Source organism: Gigantopelta aegis, chromosome 10, assembly GCF_016097555.1.
Source record: "Gigantopelta aegis isolate Gae_Host chromosome 10, Gae_host_genome, whole genome shotgun sequence".
NCBI lineage: Eukaryota > Metazoa > Mollusca > Gastropoda > Neomphalida > Peltospiridae > Gigantopelta > Gigantopelta aegis.
This window is the reverse complement of record NC_054708.1, coordinates 204,118-220,797: the sequence shown is the minus strand read 5'-3', so window position 1 is coordinate 220,797 and position 16,680 is coordinate 204,118. Positions and strand designations below refer to the sequence as shown.

Below are 16,680 nucleotides of genomic sequence, written 5' to 3'. Positions count from 1 at the left end.
AGTAAGTCTACTTGTAAACAAGAATTTTCTAACTACAACAAATCTGCTAAAACACTAATCAATTATATTTGGTTTAAACAATATTTATTAACCATTGAATATGCGGTTTTGGGATCGGCCAGCAGACATGGACCTCTCCCTACATTTTTCAAATACAAAGACATACAGCCAAGATGACAAATTTAATACATTGTTATTTGTAAACGAAGACAAATGAAGTGAACAAAAGGAGAAAAGGAGAGAGAGAGAGAGAGAGAGAGAGAGAGAGAGAGAGAGAGAGAGAGAGAGAGAGAGAGAGAGAGAGAGAGAGAGAGAGAGAGAGAGAAAGAGAGAGAGTGTGAATGGGTGTAAGTTAATGGTTAAGTCGTCTCAAAACGTTTACTATTTCTAATGAAGTCTTGGACAGATTTGAATATGCAGGTATTTTCTTGGTTACTAAGGTTCAGATCACCAAATAATAAAACGTTACAATTGAAATAAAAATAATTAGACAAGTGAGTATTACGAACCATATTGTAAATAGGACAATAGCGCAAAAAGTGTTCAGCGTCTTCAATAGGATGACCAATATGACCATTTAGATTGCCGATACTCAGACGGAGTCGACTAAGTAATATCTGTTGCCTTCTGTCGCCTTCATGAAAAGATGGTACAGTGGGGTCTGCTTTTTCAATTTGAACTTTTATTCTATAAAATGATGAACAATTCCTAAAGTCGGATGATGTATTATTCCACAGTTATTTGAGATTCAAGAAAAATAATTGGGTAAATATTTAATAATAGCTACAGACCTGGCCGTGAAAGCAATATAAGATATTACCATATTCATCATTGATATTTAAGCATTTTAAAAGTATTATTTAAAAAACACATTCACATGCCAAGGCGAGAGTGACAGCTTCTCCTAAGCGGTAAGGTCTGTACATAGCGAGATTGTATATTACATGTGTGGTTCTCCTAAACGGTAAGGTCTGTACACGGCGAGATTGTATATTACATGTGTGGTTCTCCTAAACGGTAAGGTCTGTACACGGCGAGATTGTATATTACATGTGTGGTTCTCCTAAACGGTAAGGTCTGTACACAGCGAGATTGTATATTACATGTGTGGTTCTCCAAAACGGTAAGGTCTGTACACGGCGAGATTGTATATTACATGTGTGTTCTCCTAAACGGTAAGGTCTGTACACAGCGAGATTGTATATCACATATGTGGTTCTCCTAAACGTACATGTGTGGTTCTCCTAAACGGTAAGGTTTGTACACAGCGAGATTGTATATTACATGTGTGGTTCTCCTAAACGGTATGGTTTGTACACGGCGAGATTGTATATTACATGTGTGGTTCTCCTAAACGGTAAGGTTTGTACACGGCGAGATTGTATATTACATGTGTGGTTCTCCTAAACGGTAAGGTTTGTACACGGCGAGATTGTATATTACATGTGTGGTTCTCCTAAACGGTAAGGTTTGTACACGGCGAGATTGTATATTACATGTGTGGTTCTCCTAAACGGTAAGGTTTGTACACGGCGAGATTGTATATTACATGTGTGGTTCTCCTAAACGGTATGGTTTGTACACGGCGAGATTGTATATTACATGTGTGGTTCTCCTAAACGGTAAGGTTTGTACACGGCGAGATTGTATATTACATGTGTGGTTCTCCTAAACGGTAAGGTTTGTACACGGCGAGATTGTATATTACATGTGTGGTTCTCCTAAACGGTAAGGTTTGTACACGGCGAGATTGTATATTACATGTGTGGTTCTCCTAAACGGTAAGGTTTGTACACGGCGAGATTGTATATTACATGTGTGTTCTCCTAAACGGTAAGGTCTGTACACAGCGAGATTGTATATCACATATGTGGTTCTCCTAAACGTACATATGTGGTTCTCCTAAACGGTAAGGTTTGTACACAGCGAGATTGTATATTACATGTGTGGTTCTCCTAAACGGTAAGGTTTGTACACAGCGAGATTGTATATTACATGTGTGGATTCTCAATAATCCAAAGATTTACTTTAAATAATTCACTCTCAATCCAGATCAAAAAGTTAAAGTTTGTTTTCTTTAACGACACCACTTGATCACATTGATTTATTAATCATCGGCTATTAAATGTCAAACATTTGGTAATTTATAGTCTTAAACAGGAAACCCGCTACATTTTTCCATTAGTAGCAAGGGATCTTTTATATGCACAGATAGGATAGCACATACCACGACCTTTGATATGCCAGTCGTGGTGCACTGGCTGGAACAAGAAGTAGCCCAGTGGTCTCACCGATAGGGATCGACCTCAGACCATCAAGTGAATGTTTTACCACTGGGCTACATCCCGCCCCATTCTAGACCAAAGTTCACTGGTATTAAAACATTTGATTATTCAACATTATACACAACAATATCCCTCCTCCCCCCCCCCCCCCCCCCCCCCCACACACACACACAAGACAAACATAAGAAAAACTCCATTTATTAATCAATGGGGCTTTGTTTCAAAGAACGGTGAATGAAGATATGAATGCATAACTATCTTCCATGGATCTGGACAGTTTGTAAAACCCGAATCCAGACTAAAGTATACTGACACATACATATGTGACAGGTGATATTTATTAGGAAGACATACAATATTATGTGACAGGTGATATTTATTAGGAAGACATACAATATTATGTGACAGGTGATATTTATTAGGAAGACATACAACATGTGACAGGTGATATTTATTAGGAAAACATACAATATTATGTGACAGGTGATATTTATTAGGAAGACATACAGTATTATGTGACAGGTGATATTTATTAGGAAGACATACAACATGTGACAGGGGAAATATATATTAGGAAGACATAAAATATTATGTGACAGGTGATATTTATTAGGAAGACATACAATATTATGTGACAGGTGATATTTATTAGGAAGACATACAATATTATGTGACAGGTGATATTTATTAGGAAGACATACAACATGTGACAGGTGATATTTATTAGGAAGACATACAACATGTGACAGGTGACATTTATTAGGAAAACATACAATATTATGTGACAGGTGATATTTATTAGGAAGACATACAGTATCATGTGACAGGTGATATTTATTAGGAAGACATAAAATATTATGTGACAGGTGCTATTTATTAGGAAGACATACAATATTATGACAGGTGATATTTATTAGAAATGGGAATCCCCATAGACACTAACTGTGCTCCACTACTCGCCGATTTGTCTCTAAGCAGAGTAATCAGAATGTCGGACTAATCGGTTAAATCAAAACAAAGGAATCAGAATGTGCTTTCCGCTATATTGATCATCTTATATCATTCAATAACAACAGCATTTCAGATTACCTTCCACAAGAGCTAGAAATAAAAGAAACATCTGAAGGTATTAAATCAGTATCATACCGCGATCTAAGTATAGGGATTTAAAGCAACATGGTCTCCAAACTAAGCTGTACGACAAAAGGAATGACGTCAACTGTCCGATAGTTAATTTTCCCTTTATCTCGAGTAATATATTTTCTGCTCCAGCTTTAGGTGTCTACACATTCTGCAAGTTCTAAAATACCTTAGGGAATGTTCCTTGTATGCAGATTTCAAACAACGCCATATCATTCTGGTACTGAAGTTGTTCCATCAGAGTTATGATATCCAGGGACTTCTGAGGGCATTCCAAAAGTGTAGTGGTAGACATTTAGAGGCTATATCTATAAATATGATCGTTGACCAAAATTATGGCTGACACGATGTCATATTTAGAACTTATGCATACTTTTTCATCTCTTTTGAAGTGACGGACTTGACAGCTGTGGTAGCAGTACTCATGTTTTAGATGAAGTGACAGACTTGACAGCTGTGGTGGCAGTACTCATGTTTTAGATGAAGTGACAGACTTGACAGCTGTGGTGGCAGTACTCATGTTTTAGATGAAGTGACAGACTTGACAGCTGTGGTGGCAGTACTCATGACGTGTGTTACCGATGTGGCAGGATATGCTCATCGTTCGCGTAACCTGATATCATCATTGTTTTGACCATGATTCATGAGTGCATGTCATCACAGCTATACATTGTCCAGTGAGCACTGTCCTGTGCTAGGGTGGCAGTTCTCTATTGACCGGTGAGAGAAGGATGATTTGTCCAGTAAAGGGTCTTACCGGGAGTGGCTGTCCTCCTATACACGAGGCGCGAGATTGAGGTCCATGGAATGAACCACTATTTTAACAAATGCCCATTTGGCTGCATTGTGCAGAGATACCGTCTTGCCAGCGAATAACGGTGTTGTTGTTCAGACTGAGTAACAAGTTTTTTTTCATTTGTGACAGACACTGTTCCAGCATCTGCCTTGACAACTCCTACCCTCTACTTGGACTATACATCACTCGATATGATGTACCTGGTCTGTGACATAAAGGATGACATCAGCTTCAGCATCCAGTACAAAGTGACGTGGTACCAGGACGACAAGGATATTGCACAACAGCTATTGGCTAATGGCGAACTTCAACACAAGCTAAGCGTGGAGGCGAATAACTTCACACAGAAACAAACCGTATGGGATATTCTCTAACTTCTAGATAATGTACTCGTATTATTAGGAATAACTTCACACAGAAACAAACCGTATGGGATACTCTCTAACTTCTAGATCATGTACTCGTATTATTAGGAATAACTTCACTCAGAAACAAACCGTATGGGATACTCTCTAACTTCTAGATCATGTACTCGTATTATTAGGAATAACTTCACAGAGAAACAAACCGTATGGGATATTCTCTAACTTCTAGATAATGTACTCGTATTATTAGGAATAACTTCACAGAGAAATAAACCGTATGGGATATTCTCTAACTTCTAGATCATGTACTCGTATTATTAGGAATAACTTCACACAGAAACAAACCGTATGGGATACTCTCTAACTTCTAGATCGTGTACTCGTATTATGAGGAATAACTTCACACAGAAACAAACCGTATGGGATACTCTCTAACTTCTAGATCGTGTACTCGTATTATGAGGAATAACTTCACACAGAAACAAACCGTATGGGATACTCTCTAACTTCTAGATCGTGTACTCGTATTATGAGGAATAACTTCACACAGAAACAAACCGTATGGGATACTCTCTAACTTCTAGATCGTGTACTCGTATTATTAGGAATAACTTCACACAGAAACAAACTGTATGGAATACTCTCTAACTTCTAGATCATGCACACGTATTGTTAAGAATAACTTCACATATAAACATTCATACAACAATCGTAAAACGTATTCTTTATAGTAATAATTATTACTACATAACGTCTATAAAAATATATCTTTCGAATAAAAAGTATTTGTGTTTCAGTTGTGAATAAAAGAGACATAAAATGGCATTATGTCAGTATTATTGTACTAGTATATATTATCGTGGTAAACGTGAAAGAAACCAGCGAAACAACAGAAGACCACATATTAGCACCATGTTATTATTGTGTAATATCTGACTGAATACATTACCAGCGTCACATCATCATGAAACCTGTTTAAACACTATATATTAGCACCATGTTATTATTCTGTAATATCTGACTGAATAAATGACCAGTGTCACATCATCATGAAACCGGTTTAAACACTACATGTTGTTTTCAGCACGTGTGTAAGGTGCAGGCGTGTTACACTCCCGACTGTGACGTCAGACTTAGTGACCAACTACCCAGTGACGTATACAGACCTCAGATGAAGGTGGGTAATAAATACGCTTTGTATGTTGTGCTGTCTGCCATGCTTTTGTCATGGATACACCGATCATGGTGTAATTTGTTCAACGTTTCTTAGCTTATACACATACACATTTATATTATATACTAATGTTACTGTGTTATGAAATGTCTTTGAAAAACGAAATATATTCAGTATGCTAATAATCTCTTGTATTCTTTATATCTGATTTTATAATAAATTCAAAATGCATATGTGTGGTGGTTATGTATATAGTATTTTCCTCTTTTTTTTTTGTCTTTAAAAAGTACATACTGTTTCCAGTTCAAAACTGTTTGAATATAGTAATTAAAACAAAATCAGTATAGAATAAAAACTATTAATTTGTAAACATGAATTATTCTCGAAGCAGAAACAGGTTATGATACAAATACAGGCAGTACGTTGTTTCTTGTCGGTGTAGCGTCTGTCTGGGGCGACGCTCAGTCTGACAGAAGGAGGGACGGACGGCCAGATCAACGTTACTTTCAACGCGCCACCCAACCTACTGTGTCTGATTGGAAACAAAAAACCAGACTGCAACGTCTTCGTGGTTGCTACGGTAACAGACGAGCAGCCCCTAAAATGCACGTCACCTGAAGATAGCCACATTCCCCAGATTGTCTTTCCGAAGGAGAGCGACCAATCAGCGGGCTGTGCCACACCTATAACAATGGCGGACTGGCAGACGACGCATCACGTGCGTGTGCGAGCCAACCGAGACATGCTGACAGACGGCACGCGCTCGTCCGTTATCACGCTCCTCACGTACGTTGGTGACGTCACGTACGAGGAATCGCAAAATGAGGTCAAGGTAAATGCACATAGCTCGTTAGTAAAATAGATTATGTAACCAAACTTAAACATGCAGACATATTGTCAGTAAAGTGGAGTATTTTACAAATATTTCATCATTTTTAGAATGAAGGTATTCTTATATAAACTTGACACTTTGTTGTGATTCGATTTTTTCCGTCAGTAACTGAATGAAATTTTCACTTTTGTTTTTATACATTACAAACGTGCTTGTTTGTTATTGTGTCGATTAAAATAATTCTTGAAATTTACTGCTTATAATGTAACCAGATATTTTAATAATTTTAAACAATAATATTAACAATTGAAAGAATATATGTAAAAAGAAAGAAAGAAATGTTTTAGTTAACGACGCACTCAACACATTTTATTTACGGTTATATGGCGTCAGACATATGGTTAAGGCCCACATAGATTTTGATAGGAAACCCGCTGTCGCCACTACATGGGCTACTCTTCCGATTAGCAGCAAGGGGTCTTTTATTTGCGCTTCCCACAGACAGGATAGCACAAACCATGGCCTTTGTTGAACCAGTTATGGATCACTGGTCGGTGCAAGTGGTTTACACCTACCCATTGAGCCTTGCGGAGCATTCACTCAGGGTTTGGAGTCGGTATCTGGATTAAAAATCCCATGCCTCGACTGGGATCCGAACCCAGTACCTACCAGCCTGTAGAGGATATATGTAAAGACACAAATAAGTATTAGACCACTATATCAATACACAAATATGGAGTATTGTCAAGTCTTGCTATTGGTAGGCTGAGTACAGTTATACTCTTACATCACGTGAATGTTATTTCAATATTTATTTTAGGTTGACACAGCAGACAGTGACAGAAAATCCGTATGTCAGTCTCTGAACGATCCGCACTTGAAGACATTTGATAACAAGTAAGTACAACAGTCATTTGATAACAAGTAAGTACAACAGTCATTGGATGATACTGATTTAACAAAAAATAAGTATGCCAGTCCCTAGATTATACTGATTTAACAAAAAGTAAGTATGCCAGTCCCTAGATCATACTGATTTGATAAAATGTAAGTATGCCAGTCCCTAGATCATACTGATTTGACAAAAAATAAGTATGCCAGTCCCTAGATCATACTGATTTGACAAAAAGTAAGTATGCCAGTCCCTAGATCATACTGATTTAACAAAAAGTAAGTATGCCAGTCCCTAGATCATACTGATTTGATAAAAAGTAAGCATGCCAGTCCGTGAACAATACTGATGTGATAACAAGTAAGTATGACAGTCCTTGGATGACACTGATTTGATAAAAAGTAATATGACAGTCCTACGATGATACTGATCAGATAACAAGTAAGTATGATAGTCCTACGATGATACTGATGTGATAACAAGTAAGTATGACAGTCCTACGATGATACTGATTTGATAACACGCAAGTATGACAGTCCTACGATGATACTGATGTGATAACAAGTAAGTATGACAGTGCTACGATGATACTGATGTGATAACAAGTAAGTATGACAGTCCTACGATGATACTGATTTGATAACACGCAAGTATGACAGTCCTACGATGATACTGATCAGATAACAAGTAAGTATGACAGTCCTACGATGATACTGATTTGATAACAAGTAATATGACAGTCCTACGATGATACTGATTTGATAACAAGTAAGTATGACAGTGCCTGGATGATACTGATTTGATAACAAGTAATATGACAGTCCTACGATGATACTGATTTGATAACAAGTAATATGACAGTCCTACGATGATACTGATTTGATAACAAGTAATATGACAGTCCTACGATGATACTGATTTGATAACAAGTAAGTATGACAGTGCCTGGATGATACTGATTTGATAACAAGTAAGTATGACAGTGCCTGGATGATACTGATTTGATAACAAGTAATATGACAGTCCTACGATGATACTGATTTGATAACAAGTAATATGACAGTCCTACGATGATACTGATTTGATAACAAGTAATATGACAGTCCTACGATGATACTGATTTGATAACAAGTAAGTATGACAGTGCCTGGATGATACTGATTTGATAACAAGTAATATTACAGTCCTACGATGATACTGATGTGATAACAAGTAAATATGACAGTCCTACGATGATACTGATTTGATAACAAGTAATATGACAGTCCTACGATGATACTGATTTGATAACAAGTAATATGACAGTCCTACGATGATACTGATTTGATAACAAGTAAGTATGACAGTACCTGGATGATACTGATTTGATAACAAGTAATATTACAGTCCTACGATGATACTGATGTGATAACAAGTAAGTATGACAGTTCTACGATGATACTGATTTGATAACAAGTAATATGACAGTCCTACGATGATACTGATTTGATAACAAGTAAGTATGACAGTCCTACGATGATACTGATCAGATAACAAGTAAGTATGACAGTCCTACGATGATACTGATTTGATAACAAGTAAGTATGACAGTGCCTGGATGATACTGATTTGATAACAAGTAATATGACAGTCCTACGATGATACTGATTTGATAACAAGTAATATGACAGTCCTACGATGATACTGATTTGATAACAAGTAATATGACAGTCCTACGATGATACTGATTTGAGATAACAAGTAATATGACAGTCCTACGATGATACTGATTTGATAACAAGTACGTATGACAGTGCCTGGATGATACTGATTTGATAACAAGTAAGTATGACAGTGCCTGGATGATACTGATTTGATAACAAGTAATATGACAGTCCTACGATGATACTGATTTGATAACAAGTAAGTATGACAGTGCCTGGATGATACTGATTTGATAACAAGTAATATTACAGTCCTACGATGATACTGATGTGATAACAAGTAAGTATGACAGTTCTACGATGATACTGATTTGATAACAAGTAATATGACAGTCCTACGATGATACTGATTTGATAACAAGTAAGTATGACAGTCCTACGATGATACTGATTTGATAACAAGTAATATGACAGTCCTACGATGATATTGATTTGATAACAAGTAAGTATGACAGTGCCTGGATGATACTGATTTGATAACAAGTAATATGACAGTCCTACGATGATACTGATGTGATAACAAGTAAGTATGACAGTCCTACGATGATACTGATGTGATAACAAGTAAGTATGACAGTCCTACGATGATACTGATGTGATAACAAGTAAGTATGACAGTGCCTGGATGATACTGATTTGATAACAAGTAATATGACAGTCCTACGATGATATTGATTTGATAACAAGTAAGTATGACAGTGCCTGTATGATACTGATTTGATAACAAGTAATATGACAGTCCTACAATGATATTGATTTGATAACAAGTAAGTATGACAGTGCCTGTATGATACTGATTTGATAGCAAGTAATATGACAGTCCTACGATGATACTGATTTGATAACAAGTAATATGACAGTACCTGCATGATACACATTTAATAACAAGTAAGTATGACAGTACCTGGATTATACTGATTTGATAACAGTTAAGTATAACAGTACCTGGATTATACTGATTTGAAACATTTGGTGGCAGTTAGCTTTATTAGCTACAATTTTATTCTGATTTGTGTCCATAATGAAATATTAAGCAAGGATTTATGGATGTCCATTCCAGTAAATTGATATTTAATTTTGATATTGTGCTGACATAATAATTCAATTTATTCAGGTATTATGACAACCACCGAGAAGGTGAATTCGTTTTCTATCGACACAAGCAGCTTCCATTTGAGGTAAATATGTATTAGTGAAATGTTAAAAGAGACATGGACATTGATTAAATGCGAAACACGGTATTTAGTTCACCATGGGTGTCACCAGCATTTGATTTAAAATGGTTTTCGTTTTTATAATGAACTAATACATTTTATTGCCAATATTTAGGCACGTGTTAAAGAAATTATGTGGGGGTGGTCTAAACTGGCGTGAAAGATTTTTATGGGGTTGGGTTATGATCCCACAGAAACTATATACTTTTTTCTAAAAGGCGAATAACTGAGGTGGGGGTAGAGAAGAAATAATTGCCAAATGGGTGCTTGTGCTACTGAAGAATACTTTACATTAGCAGGCTATGGTCACAGTATATCTTCTCTATATCTATCATCAAACATTTCGGTGGCTACTCGTTCACTTAATAATACCGTGAACACTTGGTTCTTGTTACACAGGAATTCAAAGCACAATTTTCCCATCCCCAAATATGTATTCATTTGACCTTATGTTCATTTGCCTCCAGGCTGACTCGATTTTGTACATATGAAAGATAATTTCAAACATAATCTGTGAATTGCATTTTATGTACAATACCATCCTAGATGCATAATCATCAAATGTGTTTGCGATAGCTGCACCATCAATGTCCACTTCAAGTCTCTGGTGTCACCAGTCTTGCACACAATTTTCAAATGAAGCACCTGGGATTTTTCCCCACCAAGCCTTACGTTACCATAGTCAAGTGATAGTGGTGGATGAAATGATTGATTCTCATAGAAAAGAAAATGTTCTAACTTCGTGTCACATACTTAGTAGGCAAAAATAACAAGTTGCTATCATATTTTAACAACTGCTCTTGTGCCGGTAGATTTATGAAAATGTCAACTATTGGCTTCTTTGTAAGATCAACCTGTTACAGAATATCACCATGTTTTACAGGTGTTCAGTGACAACGTTAAAAGAGGACGTGCATAAATCTAGTAAGCTAGTGTATGGAAGAGTCATCGCAGGTGATAGAATCATATGGATGTGTCTGAGATCAGAACATCGAACTCATTGTTACAACTCAATATTTGGTGTATGTTTAACACTTAGGGCAGTGTCAGTATGTGATCACTATGAAACCGAGCAAGTAGGTTGTCCATATATTTTACGAAAGAATCTGTTCACCACAGCAACAGCTCAGCGTTTGCTACTGATGCGTTTTATGGTACTGACATATCCCTGTTACAAATTCGTACATCAGGGTCTGATGGTGCTAAACGTAAAAGAGCTACACTGAAGACTGGATCTTCAATCAATTTACCCCGCCATTACCAGAATCGTACACAAATTTGACCCCTGTGACCCTGAGGAACAAGGACCCTCTCATCCCTTTCATAGAAGGTATTCTCACAGGCGATGACCTATTATGTAAAGGCTGCCCTCAAAGATGAGAAGACGTGGCAAAAAGAAAGACAGCTGCTTATAAGCAAAGAGAAAAAAGCATTGCGGGTCCAATTTCAATGGCTGCATTTCATGCAAATGCTCTGCAACCAGGCAACTACAACGTCACCATCAACTCACTTCTACCATTGTTCCCTGGTGGTTCTAAAACAGTATCTATGATTCGTCATTCGATGGTGTTGTCCAGCATGTTGTTGGTTTCTAAAACAGTATCTATGATTCGTCATTCGATGGTGTTGTCCAGCATGTTGTTGGTTTGTAAAACAGTATCTATGATTCGTCATTCGATGGTGCTGTCCAGCATGTTGTTGGTTTGTAAAACAGTATCTATGATTCGTCATTCGATGGTGTTGTCCAGCATGTTGTTGGTTTGTAAAACAGTATCTATGATTCGTCATTCGATGGTGTTGTCCAGCATGTTGTTGGTTTGTAAAACAGTATCTATGATTCGTCATTCGATGGTGCTGTCCAGCATGTTGTTGGTTTGTAAAACAGTATCTATGATTCGTCATTCGATGGTGTTGTCCAGCATGTTGTTGGTTTGTAAAACAGTATCTATGATTCGTCATTCGATGGTGTTGTCCAGCATGTTGTTGGTTCTAAAACAGTATCTATGATTCGTCATTCGATGGTGTTGTCCAGCATGTTGTTGGTTTGTAAAACAGGTTCCTGTGCTAACACTAGATCAGCCAATGTTCACGACTGCTAAACTGATCCAGTGGCAGTGGCCAGATGAATATGGAGTACAGAAGTTTATCATTGTGTTTGGTGGCTTATACATTGAGATAGCCGCCTTGAGAACTCTTGGAGATTTTCTGGAAGGTAGTGGTTGGACAGATGCTCTGAACCAAGCACATATTGCTACACCTGGAATGGCCGATTCCTTTCTCAAATGCTCACACGTCACACAAACGAGATACACACATCAGGTGACATCCAGTGCTTTTTCAAGTCTCCTTAAAAAAAGCCTATGATACATACAGCAGTGAAGAAACTGAACCAATTTATTTTGAAGCCTGGTGCTTGAAACGAGCTGAGGCATTTCCACAATTCCAGTATTGATTTACTGTAATGCAGTTTCAGCTCCTCATAATCGTGTATGTGCAATCTCTTCACGAATCCAACTTCGCACTCTCCGTTTCAACACTAGCTCCATGGCGTTTTGCTCTGTACCAGACTCACTATTCTAGGTGACTTCTCGTTCACATACGTGATATGACGATATGACGACATTGCATTACTGAGTTCCAAATGTAGCAAGGCAATTCGTACAGAATGTCTTTGTTGTTTAGAAAACATTAATCCCAGAAGCTGCAGTATCTTGTTCGTGGTTGCTACAATGTGGTTGCAAGAAGGGGTACAGAAGGCAATGCAAGTGTGCTAAGGCAGTTCTGAAATGTACAGCGCTCTGTCATTGTGATGTCAACTGTAACTACAATGCTTATTAAGAAAACTACATTTCATAGTTCGTATACATGAAAATGTTCGTATATTAATGTGAGAGTGAAAAACTCAATACAGCTTCTTTACTTACCATTTCAAAATAGTGACTGTCAAAGTTTTAATATGACTAAGACAAATGCTATTCTTGATATTGGGGGCTGCCCATTTTACCATGTAATTGTCCTTTTGAAACCTTTTTCTGTATTTTAAAAACTAAATAATCATAGTATTTAATTCCTTATGGTTAACAACCTAGAAAAGAACAATTCATTCATGTTTTTATGTCATAAATTGTCGAATATATGCTACTTAAGAGATTTTATCTTTTCGTCTGGCGGCCATCTTGGATTTTCTGCATTTATGGGCCTCAAGGGAAATATTCAGCTTGGCACTATATCTCAAATCATTTAACACATATCAAACATGATCTGTACCAATTTTGGTGCTTTTACCACAAAAGCCTCAAGTCATCTCAATTGTGTCACATATCTGACTCACTATATGTAATTAATAGCAACTAATAGGCTATTATCATCACAATCATCATCATTGATCATCATTATCATATTCATATTCACTATTATTATTATTATGTTCGTGCAGGTTCGGACATTCTACAAACACTGCGTCACTGGAGGAACACAAACTCCGTCCTGTAACTGTGCCACAGCCGTCAGGTCAGGCGATGACGTCATCGTGTTTCGAGGTTGCCGCCCAGGGGAAGGGATTTCTGTTGAAATGTTCCTGAATGGAGAGCTCGAGAAAGGAACACGTGTCCTCAGATACAAAGGTGGCCAGGAATATAAGGTATGTTGTGATGGTGTTGACTCAGTAGAATATCACATACAATGGTGGGCAGGAATATAGGGTATTCTGTGATAGTATTGACCCAGTAACAGATTCGATACAAGGGTGGCGAGGAATATCGGGTATGTTGTGATGGTATTGACTCAGTAGAATATCAGATACAACGGTGGCCAGGAATATAGGTATGTTGTGATGGTATGGACCCAGTAACAGATCAGATACAAGGGTGGGCACGGTGTGGGTGATGGTATTGACCAATTATAAGACATGTGGTAATGGTAATGACTAAATGATCAGATACAAGGGTGGCCACCAGTATAAGTGTGTGTACAGCTGTCTATGTGTGTGTTTTAGGTCATTCTGCCTTCTGGAGCTATCCTGGTCATCAGAGCCAGCTACACAGACTTCATGAACGTCTGGTTCTACCCCTCCCCGCTCGACTTCAACAACACAGAAGGTTGGTCTGTCTTAGAGGTGAAATGGAACGGGAATCGTACTAATATCATACATTGATGGTTCTATATGTATTCATCTGCACATTGTCATCAGCCAACACAAGCATTCTGTGTTGTCCGTCAATAACAGATTAAAGTACTGGGTTGTGAAGCCAACATCTGCCCACTTTAAGATCGATGTTACAACCACTACTGTACATCACCGATCTTGGTGCAGTGAGAGAAAAGAGGATGTAGTGGTCTTACACCTACCCATTGAGTCGTTAAAACTCGCACTGGGTGGGAGACGGTACCTACTAGCCTTATGTCTGATGGCTTAACCACGACGTCACCGAGGCCGGTAGCTATTTGTGAAAGGTAACGTATCGTAGTATTTGACATGGTCGTACCAGTACAAGGCCATCAGTGTAATTACCTGCATATATATATATATATATATATATATATATATATATATATATATATATATATATATATATATGTGTGTGTGTGTGTGTGTGTGTGTGTGTGTGTGTGTGTGTGTGTGTGTGTGTGTGTGACTATATTCCAGTTCATGGAAATTAACTTGCAATTGTAACCTTATTCCAGGTTTGTGCGGCAACTTTGATGACGATGCTGCTAATGATGTCCAGGACCCAGCCACAAGCTTTTCCTTGAGTTGGAGGTATCACCTGTCGATCTGATCAAACTCGTGTGTTAATTTGTCTCCTTCAAACTAAATAAAATGTACTAAAGTCATGGGTGTACGAGACGGGGTAGCACCCTACACTCCCCCACCCACACCCACACCACACACACTTCACACTCCCCATCACCCATCACCCCCCACATACACATCAACCCACACGCCCCATCACCCCCACACCACACACACCCATACCCCTACCCACACATACACCCACACACACACACCATACGCACACACGCACACACACACTCTACACCCATTTTCAGGGATAAATTAAAATAATACAGGAACAGATTTTTACTCACTAACTCTTTATAAGCACATGATATAACACAAAAAGAAAAAAGAAACAACTCATTGGGTTAACATAGCAGCAACGTATGGGCGTCTAGCAAGCCTGCAGAAAGTAGACTGCTGATGTCTAAAGTAGACCGCCGATGTCTAAAGTAGACCGCCGATATCTCAGAAAAGTGTCGATCACGTAGAGTGCCTACAATGTTCCCATCTTGTCTGGGTGTGGTCACGCGCTGTCTTGTCTTGGCCAGCGTGATCCTGGTGTGTGGAACCGATCTGCTGGGTGCGAGTTACCAGACTCGTTGTTGAACGACGAAATCCAAACCGTTATTCTACGCATGTCAGACGCATGATTTATCTCCTCGCTGTCGTTATCATACGCTAGAAACCCAAACCGTTATTCTACGCATGTCAGAAGCATGAATCATCTCCTCGCTGTCGTTATCATACGCTAGAAATCCAAACCGTTATTCTACGCATGTCAGAAGCATGAATCATCTCCTCGCTGTCGTTATCATACGTTAGAAATCCAAACCGTTATTCTACGCATGTCAGAAGCATGAATCATCTCGCTGTCGTTATCATACGCGTTAGAGCTGATGTAGAGGTGGGTTGGGTTTTTAAATTTCTGTGCCAAATTCAGAATTTCATATTTATTTAATACACCATTGGAAATAGTCGCACTACTGTTTTGTGATAACATCACATAGCCTAAAACAGGAAGAAACTAATTCGTTATTTAACTACACGTTCAACACACTTTTTCTGTGATTAATATGACGGACTTTCATATACCATTTGTGTCCAGAGCCATCACCGGAAGGAGGAAAAACCCATGGGGGGGGGGGGGGGGGGGGGGGATGGCCTGGGGAAAATAAACGTACACAACACCCCTGGGCCCCCTGAAGCGCGGAGACCGTAGCACGTGTTAGATGTGCTAGTAGGATAAACGGGCTCTGTCGTAATACAATAAATGCTAGCCGGAGTACTCTGCCGTTCGATCGCTTGACGGACGTTTGCACCGCTATAATCGCTCTCTCACTCTCGGTCAATAACTCCTTAACGAAAACACAGAATTTCTGCCTACTACCGGGTAGACAAAGATTCCTTCTCAAATACAACCGTAAGCCTATTTTTTAATGTTAAATACTATTACATTCATCATTTTTGAGTTTATTGATAACAAATATAACACAGGAAGA

At 38.2% G+C, this 16,680-nt stretch overlaps 1 protein-coding gene across 2 annotated transcripts in view; it reads left to right on the top strand.

Moving 5' to 3' along the window:
• Positions 1-16,680, top strand: part of LOC121382945 — a 211,391-nt gene that overhangs the window by 33,795 nt on the left and 160,916 nt on the right. For both annotated transcript variants that reach the window (XM_041512633.1, XM_041512632.1), the window contains exons 5-12: positions 4,351-4,577; positions 5,671-5,763; positions 6,203-6,592; positions 7,413-7,489; positions 10,302-10,365; positions 13,838-14,041; positions 14,396-14,498; positions 15,085-15,160. In XM_041512633.1, coding sequence (XP_041368567.1) covers positions 4,351-4,577; positions 5,671-5,763; positions 6,203-6,592; positions 7,413-7,489; positions 10,302-10,365; positions 13,838-14,041; positions 14,396-14,498; positions 15,085-15,160 — 1,234 coding nt within the window. The remainder of the gene's footprint in view (positions 1-4,350; positions 4,578-5,670; positions 5,764-6,202; positions 6,593-7,412; positions 7,490-10,301; positions 10,366-13,837; positions 14,042-14,395; positions 14,499-15,084; positions 15,161-16,680) is intronic.